A 20,934-nucleotide genomic window follows, 5' to 3' on the forward strand; every position below is an offset into this window, starting at 1 on the left:
TCTAGGGTAGGAATTGAGTTTTTAGGCCTTGGCCCTGTTTTTGTGTCCTGAATTACATCAAGCTGGTAGCACATACTGAAGTAAAAAGAAAGATAAGGCAGGCCATTGGTTTCTGGGGTGCCAATCGATCCCATATTGTGCCAACAGACACAACCTTTGTTTTTTATCAATCAAGGCAGCAACCAAAATGGCCAATTCAATGTCAATGCAAATGAGGTAATTGGAAGAAATGATCAGATTCCATTTGGGCAGCAGGGTGACAAGCCTGGAAGATGGAGGAGTGAGGCTCCCACACGAGCTGTGGAGAGAGACAGACTGGTGCAGGATCTGGAGTGTCAAGGGTGTAAGTACCAGAAAATTCAAGATTGTTTAATGTCATTTTCGGCACACAAGTGTAAAGGAGAACAAAATAATTGTTACTCCAGATCTGATACAGCACAAAAAATAAAGTAAGATAAAGAAGACAATAATAAATATAAGCACAATAAATATAAATATATAAGACAGCTTGTATACATAGATTGATTCTATGTCCATAAAGTGATGCTAGGCACAGGAGTGTCTGCACATAAGATGACCCTTACAGGTAATGATAAAAGTCATGGTGGTGAGGGGTGAGGATGGGCCGGTTAGTGGGTGGAGACGTTGATCAGCTTTACTGCTTGGGGAAGGTAGCTGTTTTTGAGTCTGGTGGTCCTGGCACGGATACTCCATAGCCTCTTCCCTGATGGGAGTGGGACTAACAGTCCATGAGCAGGGAGTGGGATCCTTCATGGCCTTTTTCCAGCACCTTTCTGTATATATGTCCTTGAGGGTGGCTAGGCTGGTGCTGGTGATGTGATGGACAGTTTTGACGACCCTTTGCAGAGCTTTCCTGGCTGCAGTGCAGTTTCTGTTACAGGCAGTGATGCAGCAGTGACCTACCCTCTCTCTGAAATCATCTTCTCCGCTGGATTTGGGTGTCAGATGTTGTTTCTCTGGGATCTACGTGATCACCATTTATCGTCCGTCTCTAATTGCCTTCAAGAAGATGGCTGTGAGCCGTTTTCCTGAACTGCTGCAGTTCTTCGGATCAAGGTGCTTCCCCAGTTCTGTTCCAGGATATAGATCCAGAGAAGATAGAAGAACAGTGATATACAGCGATAACACTCTAATACACTTACGAAACACTGCAGATGCAGAAAATCTGAAATAAAAACAGAAAGCTCTGAAAACACATCACAGGTCAGGGTATATCTGTGGATAGAGAAATAGAAGTAAAGATTACTGACCTTCCTTCAGAAAAGGTCTATTGCAGCTGTTGACAAAGGTAACTTGAGTCAGTGTGAGCAGCAGAACACATCAAGGAAATGTAGCTGCTTGATCTCACCAACAGGTAGCAAAATAAGCCAATTATTTAGCCTCTGTTCACTTACAAACTGATCTGGCAGGACCTGTTGGAAGGGACTATTATCAATCTAATACATGACTGGTGATGTGCCTTGAAATACCAAGGATGGCCAGCAGAGGGAACGTTTTCTCCTTCATTCACTCCCATTGATGAATGCCTGGTAACTGGCTTATTAGTGTCACGTGCACTAAGTAAGGTACAGCCAAAGACAGCTTTTTATGCCATTCCTACAGATCATTTCATCACATACATCGAGGCAGTACAAAAGAAGAGCAATAACAGAATGCAGAAATCTAGCTTAATGTCTGCCAAAGTTTTATCCGCTCAGAATGGTTTAACTTGATTCAACTGACAGAAGGCGACAATAACGGGACACCGATAGTAATGAAATGGCCACTATGTTTATAATTTAAGTAGTGCAAAAAAGAGAGCAAAAATAAAGAGGTAGTGTTCATAGCGTCGTAGGCCATTCAGAAATCTGATGGTGGAGGAAAAGAAGTAGTTCCTAAAAAACTGAATAGTTGAGTGTGTGTCTTCCGGCTCCTGTACTTCCCTCCTTTTTAGGAAGCCATAGTTCAGAGCTGCATTTTAAGTTTACTCTACAGTTCATAATCGAATCTGAAGGCTAGTGGCTGAATCAAGTTATTTGTTACATGTGCTAACCCCAAAAATCGTTCTAACAACATACACAAAATCTGGAGGAACTCAGCAGGTGGGGTAGCACCTTGCAGTTCACTGAACCCCCTGCAGTTCGCGTATCGTCCCAACTGCTCAACAGACGACGCCATCGCCACCACCCTCTACCTGACCCTCACCCACCTGGACAAAAAAGACACGTACGTTCGAATGCTGTTCATAGACTTCAGTTCAGCATTCAACACAATCATTCCTCAGCACCTGATTGGAAAGCTGAAACTACTGGGCCTGAACACCTCCCTCTGCAACTGGATCCTAGACTTCCTGACTGGCAGACCCCAGTCAGTCCGGATTGGAAGCAGCATCTCCAACACCATCACAGTGAGCACGGGGGCCCCCCAGGGCTGCGTGCTCAGTCCACTGCTGTTCACTCTGCTGACCCACGACTGTGCTGCAACACGCAGCTCGAACCACATCGTCAAGTTCACAATGACACGACCATGGTGGGACTCATCAGCAAGAACGATGAGTCAGCATACAGAGAGGAGGTGCAGCGGCTAACGGACTGGCGCAGAGCCAACAACCTGTCTCTGAATGTGAACAAAACAAAAGAGATGGTTGTTGACTTCAGGAGGACACGGAGCGACCACTCTCGGCAGAACATTGATGGCTCCAATGTTGAGATCATTAAGAGCACCAAATTTCTTGGTGTTCACCTGGCAGAGAACACCTGGTCCCTCAACGCCAGCTCCATAGCCAAGAAAGCCCAGCAGTGTCTTTACTTACTGCGAAGGCTGAGAAAAGTTCATTTCCCACCCCCCACCCTCACCACATTCTACAGAGGATATATCGAGAGCATCCTGAGCAGCTGCATCATTGCCTGGTTCAGAAATTGCACCATCTCCGGTCGCAAGACCCTGTAGCGGATAGTGAGGTCAGCTGAGAAGATCGTCGGGGTCTCTCTTCCCACTATTACAGACATTTACACCACACGCTGCACCCACAAAGCAAACACCATTATGAAGGACCCCACACACCCCTCACACAAACTCTTCTCCCTCCTGCCATCTGGCAAAAGGTACTGAAGCTTTCGGGCTCTCACAACCGGACTGTGCAAGTTTCTTCCCCCAAGCCATCAGAGTCCTCAATACCCAGAGCCTGGACTGACATCTATATCATTTATTATTATATTGTAATTTGCCCTGAACTGTGCCTATTGTCTTGTTTATCAATTATTGTACTGCCCTGCACTGTTTTGTGCACTTTATGTAGTCCTGTACAGGTCTGTAGTCTAGTGTAGTTTTTATGTTGTTTTACATAGTCTAAGGTAGCCCTGTGCTGTCTCACATAGTCCAGTGTAGTTTTGTGTTGTTTCATGTAGCACCAGGGTCCTGGAGGAACATTGTTTCGTTTTTACTGTGTACTGTACCAGCAGCTTATGGTCGAAATGACAATAAACTTGACTTGACTTGAATAAACAGTCAACGTTTTGGGCTGAGACCCTTCTTCAGGACCTGTTTTTGGGTGTCTGGCTCCCTGTCATCAAAAGGTTTCAGAATACTTGTGTTAATTAATTTCTCCTAAAGGCTTTTGGACCTTCAGAGGTGTCTTATCAATTACAATGTGCTTCCACTACGTGTCTCAAAGGAACCATTTGTCAACCCAAAGTATTGAAGTATTGAATTGAATTGAATTGAATTGACTTTATTTCTTCCATCCTTCACACACATGCCTAAAAGTGCATTGTGCAATCATAGTAATTTATAATAAATAGAACAGTCAATGTAATATAGAGTACACTCAAATCAGCATGAGTTAATCAGTCTGATGGCCTTGTGGAAGAAGCTGTCCTGGAGCCTGTTGGTTCTGGCTTTTATGCTGTGGTACAATTTCCAGCATGGTAGCAGCTGGAATAGATTGTGGTTGGGATGACTCAGGTCCCCAATGATCCTTCAGGCCCTTTTTACACACCCGTCTTTGTAAATATCCTGAATCATGGGAAGTTCACAACTACAGATGCGCTGGGCTGTCCGCTCTCTGCAGAGTCCTGTGATTAAGGGAGGTACAGTTCCCATACCAGGCAGTGATGCAGCCAGTCAGGATGCTCTCAATTGTGCCCCTAAGAAAGTTCTTAGGATTTGAGGGCCCATACCAAACTTCCTCAACCATCTGAGGTGAAAGAAGTGCTGTTGTGCCTTTTCACCACATAACTAGTGTTTACAGACCATGTGAGGTCCTAGGCGATGTGGATGCTGAGGAACATAAAGCTGTTTACCCTCTCAACCCCAGATCCATTGATGTTAATAAGGGTTAAACCCATCTCCATTCCTCTTGTAATCCATGACCAGCTTCTTTGGTTAGCTACATTGAGGGAGAGTTTGTTTTCTTGACACCACTGTGTCAGAGAGATGACTTCTTCCCTGTAGGCCACTTCGTTATTGTTTGAGATAAGGCCAATCAATGTGGTGTCGTCGGCAAATAATGTCATTGTGTCACGTGACCTGCAACAATGAATATGGAAATGAGTCAGGTTTTATAAACAAATAAACATTTATTAAACTCTGCTCAAAATTAGTAAAAAGATAAACAAATGAAAAACTTAGCGGAAATAAACCACTATGCGGCCATCTAACAAACCGCCAAACTCAGTACTAGTTCTTAAAGCGGTAAATGCAAACACAGTCTTAAAGTGGTAAATTAGAGCACAGTTCTTAGAATGGTAAATTTGGAAGTCCAAGAGATTTATACAGTCAATTAGGAGAGACTTTCCTGAAGTAAAGAATTCCTCAAAGACTTGACGTTACTGTCAATCCCAGCCGGAACCTGCCTTGTCTGCAGGATTCATGACAACGGAAATAAAACGGTTTAAAGGCACTGACCTTTTTCTCTGTAGAATAGACTAGAGACTGCACAACCTTTTCTGCTTTAGCAGAGGGTATCTCATGCAGATCATTCTTTCTTGAACGCATTCAATAATGGTCGATCCTCTCCAAAACTGCTGAACGACTCCTTCAGGTTCCCAGCTTCACTCACCAATACTACTGAAAAGGTACATCAACAAATCTGGCAGCTATTGGTGAAACTGCTGGCCCAACACTTCTGTACCTTACAGAAAGTAAAACTCTGTTTTAAAACTATACTGCGTCATGAGACTAATACGCAGCGTAGCGGAGTATCTGACTGACGATCTAACTGAAAACTTAACATATTCTATGCAAGATTCGAACAGAAGAGGAGCGTCCCGCTCCCTCCGGACGAACCGGACCTGGTGGCATTGAGATTCATCGTCACCGAGGAGGATGTTAGAAGGGCCTTCCTGAAGATAAATCCAAGGAAGGAGACGAGCCTGGATGGCGTCCCGGGATGGGTTCTCTGGGCTTGTGCAAGCAAGCTAGCTGGAATGTTTGCTGACATCTTCAACTGCTCCTTGCTTCAGTCTAAGATCCCCTCATGTTTTAAGAAGGCAGCGATAATCCCAGTGTCGAAGAAGAGCATGGTGGCATGCCTGACTAACTATCGACCTGTGGCTCTGTCATCAATTGCTATGAAGTGCTTCGAGAGATTGGTTATGGCACACATCAACCACAGCCTACCGGTCAACCTCGACGCTTTGCAATCGCCTACCAGAGCAACAGGTCAATGGCAGATGCCATCTCTCTGGCCCTACATTCCTCCTTAGAACACCTGGAGAATAAAGACACATACATAAGGCTCCTTTTCATTGACTATAGCTCTGCCTTTAATACCATCATTCCAAATAAACTGATTCCTAACCTCCAGAACCTGGGCCTTAGCACTCAGATCTGCAGCTGGATCTTCAACTTACTCACAGACAGGACCCAGACTGTAAAAATGGGGGACAAGCTCTCCTCTACAATCACGCTGACCACTGGGGCTCCACATGGCTGTGTACTCAGCCCCCTGCTGTACTCACTGTACACCCATGATTGTGTAGCCAAGTTTCCATCAAGCTCAATATATGAGTTTGCTAATGACACAACAATTGTAGGCCGTATCTCAGGTAATGATGAGTTTGAGTACAGAGGGGAAATTAAGAACCTGGTGACATGGTGCGAAGACAATAACCTATCCCTCAACGCCAGCAAGACGAAGGAATTGGTTGTTGACTTCAGAAGGAGTAGCGGACCGCACGACCCAATTTACATCAGTGGTGTGCAAGTGGAACAGGTCAAAAGCTTTAAGTTCCTCGGGGTCAATATCACAAGTGACCTGACTTGGTCCAACCAAGCAGAGTTCACTGCCAAGAAGGCCCACCAGCGCCTTTACTTCCTGAGAAAACTAAAGAAATTTGGCCTGTCCCCAAAAACACTAATTTTTATAGATGCACCGTAGAAAGTATTCTTCTAGGGTGCATCACAACCTGGTATGTCCTGTCCAAGACCGAAAGAAGCTGCAGAAGATTGTGAACACGGCGCAGCACATCACACAAACCAATCTTCCGTCCTTGGACTCACTTTACACCGCACGCTGTCGGAGCAGTGCTGCCAGGATAATCAAGGACATGACCCACCCAGCCCTCTTTTCGTTCCTCTTCCCTCTGGGAGAAGGCTCAGGAGTCTGAAGACTCGTACGATCAGATTTGGGAACAGCTTCTTTCCAACTGTGATAAGACTGCTGAACGGATCCTGACCCTGGATCTGGGCCGTACCCTCCAAATATCCGGACCTGCCTCTCAGTTTTTTTTGCACTACCTTACTTTCCATTTCTCTATTTTCTATTTATGATTTATAATTTAAATTTTTAATATTTACTAATTTTTACTATTTTTAATACTTTTAATATTTAATATTTGTAATCCAGGGAGCAGAAAGCGCAGAATCAAATATCCGTGTGATGATTGTACATTCTAGTATCAATTGTTTGGCGACAATAAAGTATAAAGTAAAGTAAAGTAAAGTAAACTAACTGCATCACCAGGGGTCTACCCTTATATATCTGGTGAGAACATGTCATCAGATGAACTCACATCGGCGGGAAAATTACATCATGTGACCTCCGCAAGACCATTACATCATCCTCATAAGACAGTCACAAGCTATCCATGAAGTATGTAACAATTGTAACTACTAAAATTGTATTGAATCACCTGCTGTTACCTTTGATCTTAAGGGTATAAAAATGTGATGTATTTTGTGATTGTGAACCTGTACTGAGAGAGTCTCCAGGATGATGCCTGCTTGTTGTGACAAACAACAGCTTCAATGTCTGTATCAACAGCTTCAGTGTCTCTCCAGTGACTTTGATCACAGTCACAATAATGCTCTCTTTTCAGTGCTGCCATCAGGCAGGAGGTACAAGAAGCCTGAAGACCCACAATCTAGTCGGCTCCATCTTGGGTACTAGCCTACAAAGTTCTCAGGACATCTTCAAGGAGCGGTGTCTCAGGAAGGCAGCGTCCATTAGTAAGGACATTCAGCACCCAGGGCATGCCCTTTTCTCACTGTTACCATCAGGTAGGAGATATAGAAGCCTAAAGGCACACACACAGTGATTCAGGAACAGCTTCTTCCCCTCTGCCATCTGATTCCTAAATGGACACTGAACCCTTGGACACTACCTCACTTTTTTTTAATATATAGTATTTATTTTTTGCATGATTTTTAATCTATTCAATATACGTATACTGTATAAAGTATACTGAACAAGATTTATTTATTTATTTCTCTATTTATTGTTATTATTATTTTACTTTTTTTTCTATATTATGTATTGCATTGAACTGCTGCTGTTAAGTTAACAAATTTCACATCACGTGCTGGTGATAATAAACCTGATTCTGATTCTGATTCAAGGTCCAACAACAACTTCCTCCCTCCTGCCATCAGGAAAACCTTGATACTATATTGGACAATATTATTTTCTCTCTTTACCTTGCACTACTGTTATTATGTTTATTTTGTTAGTTAATTTTCAAATATGCAAATTATGTATTATTTATGTCAATTTAAGCTTAAAAGGGTAAATTGGTTTATAGTTGTTACACGTAGCAAGGTACAGGGTAGAACTTTCATTATGGTGGTGCATTGAGATAATGCAATGGAAAGCAATTTTTACAGTTTTGCAGTTAGAGAAAGTGCAAGATCACAACTGCAGGAGCTGATTATCAATTACAGGAGGAAGAATCTGGAGGTCTATGAGGCAATCCTTATTAGGGGATTAGATGTAGAGATTAGATTAAATTCCTTGTTATCAGAGCAGAGTATTTGTCCTGTGATCAGCACATAAGTGCCATCACAAAGAGGCATGACGGTGCCTCTGCTTTCTTAGAAGTTCGCACAGATTCAGCATGCCATCAAAACTTTTGACAAACTTCTATAGATGCACGGTGGAGAGTATCCTGACTGGTTGCATCACAGCCTGGTTTGGAAACATCATTGCCCAGGAATGGAGAAAGACAACAGAAAATGGTACATACAGCCCTCCCCACCATTGAGCACATTAACATGGAGTGTTGCCACAAGAATACAGCATCCATCATTAGAGACCCCCACGATCCAGGCCATGCTCCCTTCTTGCTAATTCCATCAGGCAGCAGGTACGGAAGATAGTCCCACACCATAGATTCAGGAACAGTTATTACCATACAGCCATCAAGCTCCTTATCTAGTATGGATGACTTCACTCACCACAAATATGAACTGATTCTACAACCTACAGACTCACTTCCAAGGATCTTTACAACTTATGTCCTCAGTATTACTTTTCATTTGCATAATTTGTCTTTTGCATATTTGTCGTTTGTCAGTCAGCATCTATGAGTGTTTTTTTCATAAATTCTAGTGTACTTCTTTAATTGTCCTGTAAGAAAATGAATCTCAAGGTAATACATACATAATTGATAATAAATTTACTTTGAACTTTGAATGCGAGGTCAGTAGTGTTATAATGGCAGGATAGAAGCTGTCCTAGAACCTGGTGATACATGCTTTCAGGCTTTGTATCTTCCACCTGGTGGGAGAAGGGAGAAGAGATAACATCTATGGTGGCAGGGACTCTTTGATTATGTTGGCTGCTTTACTGAGACAGTGAGAAATGTAGACAGAGTCCATGGAGGGGGAGTCTGGTTTCTGTGATTTACATTAACTTACTTTTATCCTCAACTGTAATGTGTTGTGTTGCTGCTGCAACAAGCTAAAGTTCATAGCATTTATACTGCATGTATGTGTGCCCATGACAATAAACTCACAACATGAAGCATGATAGCCCTTTCACATTCAAGTGTGAGCATTGACTCATGCCATCCACCAGAGTGCACTCTTCTTCAACATCTGAGAGCTATGCATCTTCATTTCCTTCAGGGACTGCGCGCTGAACACTCCCCACAGAAAGGCAGGAAGAGGCTTAAGTAAAGAGTGCTGCACCACCCTCATTTCTGAGAACAAAAATATTAAAATATCAACCGCGTCACCCAGTCACGCAACGTTGTTTACTTTTTCACAAATAATGTCCTTTATTATCAGTGTTTATTTTTAAACCCCACCTCTCAGAGGCACTGACTCTCCCAAGGGTTTAGGTTCCATTGATGGTGGCAATCTTCCAAGACCTCGCCCAGGAGGAGCCAATCTTCTTGTGAGTGCCTGCATGGAGGAAACTGCTGGGGTGAAGTGGAATGGCTCAAATACAAGCCCAGTTTTCACCTAGCATGCAAAATAAAAGTTCAAGCACAGTGGCTGGCTTGAGGCTACGTTATATCCGGTAACCCCTAGACACCTCGGATTTACTTGGAGAAGTCAGTTCAACATCAGTTTTGGAAATTTACCTTAGGTTAGTTCAATCTACTATGAGTAGTTGGCCTTAACATACCATCATACTCGAATGTAGATACATTTACTTATCATGTGTTCTTTGAAGCATAGTGAAATATGTTGTTTGTGTTAACAACCAAAGATGTGCTGGGGCAGCCTGCATGCGTCATCGCATATCCCCGTGGCAACATAATATGCCCACAATGCTCAGCAGAGCAATACAGAACATAGCAAACAACAAATCAACAACATCAATACAAGCTCCTTTCCTTCCCTCCCACTCTCCGCCCATGTACACACACAGGCCTCCATCCCCAGGATAGGCCATCTCCAGCCTCTAGTGGGCTCACAGATTTGCTGACAATGAGACTTCAACTTCCCCAGTGGCCTAGTAGATTTAGGGCTTGAGTTGTCAGGCCTCAACTTCTGGACTTCTGATTGACGTTTGGACTTTGATTTTTGGCATTCTCCGTGCTGTTACATGAATGAAATCGCCGGAGAAGATTACTGGTGAATATGAAGCAGCTTCTTTATTTGACAAAACAAGATACAGCAGGCATCATATGGAGACGCTTTCGGTGGAAAGGTCCGTTGGCCCAATGTGGGGCTCGATATTTATTTACTAAACACAAAAGACAATTCCATATTTACAAAGTTTAGACAATGCTTTCTTTTGGAACTACGTATAAACTTCACACCTCCTGATTCACATCCATCCCACAGACGCCAGCATCGTATGGATTGGGATTCACAGCTTCTAGGAATCCATTGTTCCAAATTAAATCCACAATACATATTCAAAGGCAGAAGATTGGTAGCCAAAGCCATTTACTAAATGTAAATGACCTATACCCAAAAATCACTCTAACACATATCAGGACTTACCAATGAGTACAACTAGATTATCCAGAAAAGCCTGATTGATTCGCCACCTATCATGTAACCACCACCAGCATATAGCTGTCATTACAAAGAAGGCATGGCAGCACCTCTACTTTCTTAGAAATTTGTGCAGATTTGGCATGTCACCTAAAAACTTTGATAAATTTCTATAGACGCATGGTGGAGAATATACTGACTGGTTGCATCACAGCCTGGTTTGGGAACACCAATGCCCTTGAGCAGAAAATGTTATAAAGTAGTGGATACAGCCCAGTCTGTCACAGGTAAAGCCCTCACCACATTGATAAGGAGCACTGCCACAGGGAAACAGCATCTATCATCAAGGATTCCCACCATCCAGAGAATGCACTTTTCTCACCATTGCCCTCCTGAAGGCAGTGGTGAGAAGTCCCACACCAGCAGGTTCAGCAACAGTTATTATCCCTCAATCATCAGACGCTTGAACCAGTGGGGATAATTTCACTCACCCCATCACTAACTGTTAGCACAAACTATGGACTCACTTTTAAGGACTCTACAACTCGTGTTCTCGATATTTATTGTTTATATATTTGTTATTATTATTTATTTTTTCTCAGCTCAAGCTGGTAAAACCTAAGGTACGGGCATAGCCAAACACACTCATTCTCAATTGCGAGGAACTTTTGGACTATTCTAGGGGTGTTTAGTGTTGTGGCTTTCTGAAGATTTACATAAATATTACTGTGTAGCCTGAATTGTTTAATGCTATTGTGTAGTGCCTTTGGGATGATAACAGTTGTAAATATTACTATCGGGGCAATGTATACCTCATTCATGTTCCAAAGTCTTTCAATTTCTACTTTTAATTCAGCATATTTCTGGTGTTTTTCACTTAATTGAATTCTGTAAGCTATGTGTGTTTGGAATGGCTATATCTATTAAGTTGTTCTTGCTTGTTTATCCTGTATTATTATATTCAGAAGGTTATTATGGATTGTCCTATCTGTTATAACAGATCGGTCATAATATAATTTGTGGTATTCTGACTCTAAAACTGGATCAGTCCAGGGGGGCGACGGGGAGCTTGCTACAGGGGTAACAGCTTGCTCTCCATATCATACTGCCCTGGCTTACATATCTCAACAGCTAGGACGCAACATCCATGGCCAACCCTGACCGACGGAGGCCTCACTCACTCACTCAGTTTTAAGTGCAGTATCATCCTTAGATCTGCTCAGCCCATCAACCACGGGATCATTGAATATCAAGGGACACAGTGGAGAGCTGACCTGGTCTATATAAACGTGTGTGTGGGTAAGGGATGTGGGGCATTCTGACTCTGTACTACTTGCACTGCGCACAACGCAGCGGAAGACAATGGATAAATGTTTATGTTGAAAGCCACCCTTCCTGGACCCTGTCTGTACTTCTTGCTGACTCAGTCAATCAGACAGCATGATCAAAGATCCCACCCACCCCGGATACTCTCTCTCCTCTCCCCTCTTCCATTGACTAAAAATACAAAAGTCTGAAAGCATATATCACCAGCTCAAGGACCGTAGTAGGATAAGCTGTGCTCTTGACCTCACAATCTACCTCGTTATGATCTTGCATTTTATTATTTACCTGGGATGCACTTTATTCTACATGTTATATCTCTACACTTTACCTCAATACAATGATCTGATCTATACAAACAGTATGCGAGACAAGCTTTTTACCATATCTCAGTGTATGTGACAATAATAAGCCAAAATCAGTTGCAAAACAATCAGACCAGGGAAGGCATTGAGTGACCGCCTCCTGTATCAACACATTGTTAAAGGTGTATCCCTGACATTTAATAACCAATTCAGGACAGGTCCGTTTTGGCTAGCTGTATATCCAGGGAGTCATCCCTCAACACTTTAACATAGGAGATTCATCTTGGGTGTCTGGTGTTGAAGCTGAGAAGCTTTTGGACAAGGAACCAGTATGAAATATCCAAAGTTGTTCTGCTAGTTGGGATGTGCTACCATTGTAATATGTAATTGTGCAAAGTTACTTCAGACTTTTAAAGTAGGTGATATTGCCATTGAAACTATAGTTAATCATTTATTGTTTACTTTGTATTTAAACCATGTAAAACATTGTGAAGGGAGACAATTCTAGATTCTTTCCCAAAGATGTGTTTTGTTTGATAATGACTTTTACAATTTCCATGTGGCTTTGTTTAATCAGTCACAACGATACTAGTTACATCCAACCTGAAAGCAACCCATTTATTCCATCTGTCTGCTTTCCGTATGACAACTGGCTAATCAGTCTGTTTTAATACACTTCCTCCAATAACAGGAGATCTTCAAAGTTTTTCTTTGCTTTTAGAAAATAGAATAAAGAATACAACAGAACTGCACAGCACAGAAACAGGCCCTTCCGCCCAAAGGCAATGCCAAATTAAACTAAATCTCTTCTGCCTGTACATGATCCATAACCCACCATCTCCCACATACTAATGTGCCTATCCAATAGCCTCTTAAATGCCACCATGATTCCTGCTCCCTACCACGTAGCACTCTCTGAAGAAAATTTGGCTTGCACATCTCCCATAATCTTTACCCCTCTCACCTTAAATTCATAACTTCTAGTACATGACATCTCCACCCTGGGGGAGGGGGAGTTTGTGACTGTTTACCCTATCTGACTGATGAACAACCAATGTGCAATAAAAGACAAACTATGTAACTACAAAAGAAGAAATAAATACACACAAATAAATAAATGTCCAAGACCAGAAGAAACACAGAAGATCGTGAACACGGCGCAGCACATCACGCAAACCAATCTTCCGTCCTTGGACTCACTTTACACCGCACGCTGTTGGAGCAGTGCTGCCAGGATAATCAAGGACATGACTCACCCAGCCAACACACGTTTCGTCCCTCTTCCCTCCAGGAGAAACATAGAAACATAGAAAATAGGTGCAGGAGTAGGCCATTCGGCCCTTCGAGCCTGCACCACCATTCAGTATGATCACGGCTGATCATCCAACTCAGAACCCTGTACCTGCCTTCTCTCCATACCCCTGATCCCTTTAGCAACAAGGGCCATATCTAACTCCCTCTTAAATATAGCCAATGAACTGGCCTCAACTGTTTCCTGTGGCAGAGAATTCCACGGATTCACCACTCTCTGTGTGAAGAAGTTTTTCCTCATCTTGGTCCTAAAAGGCTTCCCCTTTATCCTTAAACCCCTCGTTCTGGACTTCCCCAACATCGGGAACAATCTTCCTGCATCTTGCCTGTCCAGTCCCTTTAGGATTTTATACATTTCAATAAGATCCTCCCTCAATCTTCTAAATTCCAGTGAGTATAAGCCTAGTCGATCCAGTCTTTCATCATATGAAAGTCTTGCCATCCCAGGAATCAATCTGGTGAACCTTCCTTGTACTCCCTCTATGGCAAGAATGTCTTTCCTCAGATTAAGGGACCAAAACTGCACACAATACTCCAGGTGTGGTCTCACCAAAGCCTTGTACAACTGCAGTAGTACCTCCCTGCTCCTGTACTTGAATCCTCTTGCTATGAATGCCAGCATACCATTCGCCTTTTTCACCGCCTGCTGTACCTGCATGCCCACTTTCAAGACTGGTGTATAATGACACCCAGGTCTCGTTGCACCTTCCCTTTTCCTAATCGGCCACCATTCAGATAATAATCTGTTTTTCCTGTTTTTGCCACCAAAGTGGATAACCTCGCATTTATCCACATTAAATTGCATCTGCCATGAATTTGCCCACTCACCTAACATATCCAAGTCACCCTGCATCCTCTTAGCATCCTCCTCACAGTTAACACTGCCGCCCAGCTTCGTGTCATCCACAAACTTGGAGATGCTGCATTTAATTCCCTCGTCAAAGTCATTAATATGTAAACAACTGGGGTCCCAGCACTGAGCCTTGCGGTACCCCACTGGTCACTGCCTGCCATTCTGAAAAGGTCCCGTTTATTCCCACTCTTTCCTTCCTGTCTGCCAACCAATTCTCTATCCACATCAATACCATACCCCCAATACAGTGTGCTTTAAGTTTGCACACTAATCTCCTGTGTGGGACCTTGTCAAAAGCCTTTTGAAAATCCAAATATACCACATCCACTGGTTCTCCCCTATCCACTCTACTAGTTACATCCTCAAAAAATTCTATGAGATTCGTCAGACATGATTTTCCTTTCACAAATCCATGCTGACTTTGTCCGATGATTTCGCTGCTTTCCAAATGTGCTGTTATCACATCTTTGATAACTGACTCTAGCATTTTCCCCACCACCGATGTTAGGCTAACCGGTCTATAATTCCCAGGTTTCTCTCTTCCTTCTTTTTTAAAAAGCTGGGTTACATTAGCCACCCTTGAATCCTCAGGAACTAGTCCAGAATCTAAAGAGTTTTGAAAAATTATCACTAATGCATCCACTATTTCTTGGGCTACTTCCTTAAGCACTCTGGGATGCAGACCATCTGGCCCTGGGGATTTATCTGCCTTTAATCCCTTCAATTTACCTAAGACCACTTCCCTACTAACATGTATTTCCCTCAGTTCCTCCATCTCACTAGACCCTCAGTCCCCTACTATTTCCGGAAGATTAATTATGTCCTCCTTCGTGAAGACAGAGCCAAAGTAGTTATTCAATTGGTCTGCCATGTCCTTGTTCCCCATGATCAATTCAACTGTTTCTGACTGTAAAGGACCTACATTTGTCTTAACCAATCTTTTTCTTTTCACATATCTATAAAAGCTTTTACAGTCAGTTTTTATGTTCCCTGCCAGTTTTCTCTCATAATCTTCTTTCCTTTTCCTGATTAAGCCCTTTGTCCTCCTCTGCTGGACTCTGAATTTCTCCCAGTCCTCAGGTGAGTCATTTTTTCTGGCTAATTTGTATGTTTCTTCTTTGGAATTGATACTATCCCTAATTTCCCTTGTCAGCCTCGGGTGCACTACCCTCCCTGGTTTATTCTTTTGCCAAACTGGGATGAACAGTTGTTGTAGTTCATCCATGCAATCTTTAAATTCTTGCCATTGCATATCCACCATCAATCCTTTAAGTATCATTTGCCAGTCTACCTTAGCTAATTCATGTCTCATACCTTCAAAGTTACCCTTCTTTAAGTTCAGAACCTTTGTTTCTGAATTAACTATATCACTCTCCATCTTAATGAAGAATTCCACCATATTATGGTCACTCTTACCTAAGGGGCCTCTCACGACAAGATTGCTAATTAACCCTTCCTCATTGCTCAATACGAAGTCTAGAATAGCCTGCTTTCTAGTTGGTTCCTCGACATGTTGGTTCAGAAAACCATCCCGCATACATTCCAAGAAATCCTCTTCCTCAGCACCTTTACCAATTTGGTTCACGCAATCTATATGTAGATTGAAGTCACCCATTATAACTGCCATTCCTTTATTGCACACATTTCTAATTTCCTGTTTAATGCCATCCCCAACCTCACTACTACTGTTAGGTGGCCTGTACACAACTCCCACCAGCATCTTCTGCCCCCGTTAATCTCCTCTCCAACCAGCAATGCTACCCCACCTCCTTTTCTTTCATGTCTGTCCCTCCTGAATATTGAATATCCCTGATTGTTGAGCTCCCATCCTTGGTCACCCTGGAGCCATGTCTCTGTGATCCCAACTATATCATATTCATTAATAACAATCTGCACTTTTAATTCATCCACCTTGTTACGAATGCTCCTTGCATTGACACACAAAGCCTTCAGGCTTACTTTTACAACACCCTTAGCCCTTATACAATTATGTTGAAAAGTGGCCCTTTTTGATTTTTGCCCTGGATTTGCCGGCCTGCCACTTTTACTTTTCACTTTACTACTTTTTGCTTCTACCCTCATTTTACACCCCTCTGTCTCTCTGCACTTGTTCCCATCCCCCTGCCACATTAGTTTAAATCCTCCTGAACAACAGTAGCAAACGCTCCCCCTAGGACATTGGTTCCAGTCCACCCCAGGTAAAGACCGTCCTGTTTGTACTGGTCCCACCTCCTCCAGAACTGGTTCCAAAGCCCCAGAAATTTGAATCCCTCCCCCTTGCACTATTTTTCAAGCCACGTATTCATCTGAAATATCCTCCTATTTCTACGCTGACTAGCACATGGCACTGGTAGTAATCCAGAGATTATTACCTTTGTGGTCCTACTTTCTAGTTTATCTCCTAACTCCCTAAATTCACCTTGTAGGACCTCATCCCGTTTTTTACCTATATCGTTGGTACCTATGTGCACCACAACCACTGGCTGTTCATCCTCCAACTCCAGAATGTCCTGCAGCCGCTCAGAGACATCCTTGACCCTTGCACCAGGGAGGCAACATTCCCTCCTGGAGTCTCGTTTGCGGCCGCAGAAACGCCTATCTATTCCCCTTTCAATCGAATCCCCTATCACTATAGCTCTCCCACTCCTTTTCCTTTCCTCCTGTGCCACAGAGCCACCCATGGTGCCATGAACTCGGCTGCTGCTGCCTTCCCCTGATGAGACATCTCCCCCAACAGTATCCAAAACAGTATACCTGTTTAGGAGGGAGATGACCTCAGGGGACTACCTGCCTACTGCTACGCTGTTTAGTGGCCACCCATTCCCTTTCTGCCTGTGTAGCCTTTACCTGCGGTGTGGCCAACTCACTGAACGTGCTATTCACAGCTTCCTCAGCATCGCGGATGCTCCAGTATGAATCCAATCGCAGCTCCAGCCGCTCAATGTGGTCTGCCAGAAGCTGCAGCTGGACACATTTCCTGCACACATAGTCATCAGGGACATTGGAAGTATCCCTGATTTCCCACATGCTGCAGGATGAACAAACCACGGGGCCGATCTCAGCTGTCATGACCTACCCAATACGCTACAGCCTGGCCGCCTTCCTTGCTTCAAATAAAATACTGCTGCAGACCGTTCTCCTTTTAAAGGAACTTACCCGGCCTTACCTCACTTGGAGTGAAGCTCGCCCTCAGCCTCTGCTCACCGAAGTCTCTCGAGACAAAGCCTTCCTACTCTGTCTCCCTCTACTCTGTTGCCCGCTATAATGTCGCCCGCTCCATCAAACTGCTCTCTTTTAAATACTCCCGCTGCCTCATGGACCGACGTACACACGTTTGCGCAGTCCTGTCCCAATCAACTGCCGAGAAAAATGGCCATCTTCCACAAACTGCTCTCTTTTAAATACTCCCGCTGACTCACGGACCAACGTACATGCGCTTGCGCAGTCCTGTCCCGATCAACCGCTGAGAAAAAAAGGCGGCTCAGGTGCTTGAAGACTCATACGGCCAGATTTGGGAGCAGCTTCTTTCCAACTGTGATAAGACTGCTGAACGGATCCTGACCCGGATCTGGGCCGTACCCTCCAAATATCCGGATCTGCATCTCGGTTTTTTTTGCACTACCTCACTTTCCATTTTCTATTTTCCGTTTATGATTTATAATTTAAATTTTAAATATTTACTATCGATTTGTACTCCAGGGAGCGGGAAGCACAGAATCAAAGATCGCTGTGATGATTGTACATTCTAGTATCAATTGTTTGGTGATAATAAAGTGTAAAGTATAATACAGAGAATGTGAGTTGTAGAGTTCTTGGAAAATGAGCCCAAAGGTTATGTTTAGTGATCAGTTTGGCATTGAGGTGAATGAAGCTATCCATGCTGATTCAGGATCCTGGTGGTTTAAGGGCAATAACCTCTGACATCTTCCCTAAATTTTCTTCCACTCACTTCAGACAAATGTCCTCTGGCATTGGCGAATATAACTGATCAATCCAGGAGTTAGATCCAACACATCCACCTTCTAAGCTGTCTGGCTCAACATGTTCTCCTCAGGCGGAGGTAGCTGTGGTTCAGACTCATTTGGGCCACTCTGACGGTACCTGGGCAAGAAGTAGTTTGCCTAAAGCAACATGGTAGTAGTAGTTGGTCTGGAGATGTTTTAACACCTTATATCCTCGCTAGGGAGTTCAGCAACAATTTTCTATTGATGGAGAAATGTAGAAGGGAAGGGTTAGATTGATCTTAGAATGTGTTAAAAGGATGGCACAACATAGTGGACTGAAGGGCCTGTACTTGGCTATAATTGTCTATGTTACAACAATAATCAAAATTATCTCTGCATATACTAATACAATGCCATAATATGGTGCCCCATCCCCTCTGAATCACTAGACCTGATTTGCAGTCGGCATCTGATTTCCAAGGTACAGGGTACACGTCCCACTCCTATGGGACCACTGATTTTTATCTACAGCCACCTTCTCAGGCAGACACCAGGGAAGCAGCTGTTGTTGTTGACCTTGTCCTTTCCTGTTGTCTTGTGACCCAGATACACATTCACACAGTGACTGACTCAGTCCACTTTAATGCACTGCTTCTGGTACCCAGTACACTGTATAAACTAAACACAGACTGGACAAAGGCTCTATAAAGTACGTCCACTCAGTTTCATGGGTAACTCTGAGCTTCCAGTTGCCTATTACTTTGGCTCTCATTCTCATTCCCATTTAATTTCTTTGTCTCTAGTCATTGATTCAATGAAACTCCAAGGGATTTATCTTTTACTTGGAAACATTCCTGCTCTTAGGACTCAACATTGAATTCAACAATTTGGGGCAGTGAGCTATTACTGGTGGGTTTCTCACATCTATGGTAATGTTTCTTTTCTCTCGTCTTCTGCTATCTTCAGATTTCTCTCATTGCCTCTGTCTTTCTCTGGGCACACCTTACTCCTTCAGTAAAATTTAACTCAGAGAGTTATCCAAGTGTGGAACTGGAGGATGTGGGCAAAGTTGTAAATTAATACTTAAGTATATTCACAAGGCTGTTGCTGGAGAATTCAGGAAATGTCTGTGTCTTGTGGAGATAGCCATATCAAAAACAAGCAACTTTAAGTTTAGAGGTAGTAGAGGAGACGTGAGGAAGAATCTTTTACTGGGAGTGTTTAAGAATCTATAATGCACTGCATGAGTGTTGGTGGAGCAGAGGCTCTCATATTTCAGTGTCAAAATGAGAACCTCAATGAATACCAAGATGTGGAGGACTACTACTGTACCTAGGTGCTGGAAAATGGGATTAACATAGGCAGGTGGTAGATGGCTGATAACCCAGTAGGCTGAAGCGTCTGCTCCCATATTGTGTGACTCTTAGTCTCTTTGTTAATCACTACTGTCCCTCAGCCAGCTCCACAAGCATGTGTCATTCTGCTTCTTTTGATCTCCACCCTCCGTACTCCCTCCCTCAAAGAGCTCACTCTACCCTCCTACTCCTTTCCACAGACTGCTATCTCTGCCCCCACCACTCCCTTTCACACACTGAACTCTCCAACCTCCCCACTTGCTCTATCATTTAAAGCTTCTTTCATTTTCAGCTTTTGCCAAGTTTAAATTAAAGAAACATCAACTCAGTTTCTCGCTCTCCCAATACTGTCTGACCTGCTGAGTTTTTAATACAGACAATGGTTCTTATTTCCCATTTTATCCAAAAATCCACCAATGAACCTCTACCTATGCTATATTTTAGTTCCCATCTCCTGTCAAACTGGAGATGCTAGAGACCCACCACACCGGAAGTTGCCAGGCAACCTCCTATCGCAGCATGCTCCAGGCACAGTCACCTCATGTGATGGAATAGCGTTGAGCTGTTCGCACTGGTATGGCGCAGTTGGCTAGTTTCAATTGTTCTTGTGGAATGCTACAGAGCAATGCTTTGCATTACAGGAATGGTGGAAATTCAAATGTTTCTGTGAAAGAGCCTCAGTTAGGAGAATACTATTTCTGATCCTGTGACGGTGACAATATTCATTGATTATCTGAGATTTAGTCAATAAAGTCTGACACTTTCTATTCAGAGATTCATGTAATATTATGTAGATACACTAAACAAAAAGATTCATTAGGCAAAAATCCAGGATAGAAATAGCCTCTTTGCTTCTTGGGCTATGTATACTATTGAAGTATTGGTTGCGTTCTCTTTTCCGATATCTCTTATTTGTTCTTTTCCCTTTCCGGGTTCGTGGGTCGAGCCTGTCGTCAATCCTCCTTTTTGCGGGTTGACTTTAGGGTTTATGGAGTCTATTATTAATTTCGTCTCCTGGAATACTAATGGTCTTAACCATCCTATTAAAAGGAAAAAAAGTTTTTAAAGTGTTCCGGAGACTTAAAGCACAAATTTTATTTTTACAAGAGACCCATGTGCGGAGGGGGGACAGACTACGTTTTTTTAAATTCTGGAAGAAATAACAGTTCCAT

The 20,934-nt window shown here is 43.1% G+C and overlaps 1 protein-coding gene across 2 annotated transcripts in view; it reads right to left on the minus strand.

Annotated features, from left to right (window-relative positions):
• Positions 1 to 247: 247 nt before the first annotated feature.
• Positions 248 to 20,934, minus strand: part of LOC140199415 (SH3 domain-binding protein 4-like) — a 128,293-nt gene continuing 107,606 nt past the window's right edge. Inside the window, exons 5-6 of one of the 2 annotated variants that reach the window (XR_011886413.1) lie at positions 4,302 to 4,527; positions 248 to 1,186 (exon numbers count right to left, since the gene is read on the minus strand). Coding sequence is in view for 1 of the 2 variants with exons in the window: in XM_072261474.1 (XP_072117575.1) it covers positions 4,519 to 4,527 (9 nt within the window). In the remaining variant the exon portion in view is untranslated. Of the gene's footprint in view, positions 1,187 to 2,902; positions 4,528 to 20,934 lie in introns of those variants that run through there. The other variant, XM_072261474.1, reaches the window with a different exon arrangement.

This window comes from Mobula birostris, chromosome 6 (genome assembly GCF_030028105.1).
Source record: "Mobula birostris isolate sMobBir1 chromosome 6, sMobBir1.hap1, whole genome shotgun sequence".
NCBI lineage: Eukaryota > Metazoa > Chordata > Chondrichthyes > Myliobatiformes > Myliobatidae > Mobula > Mobula birostris.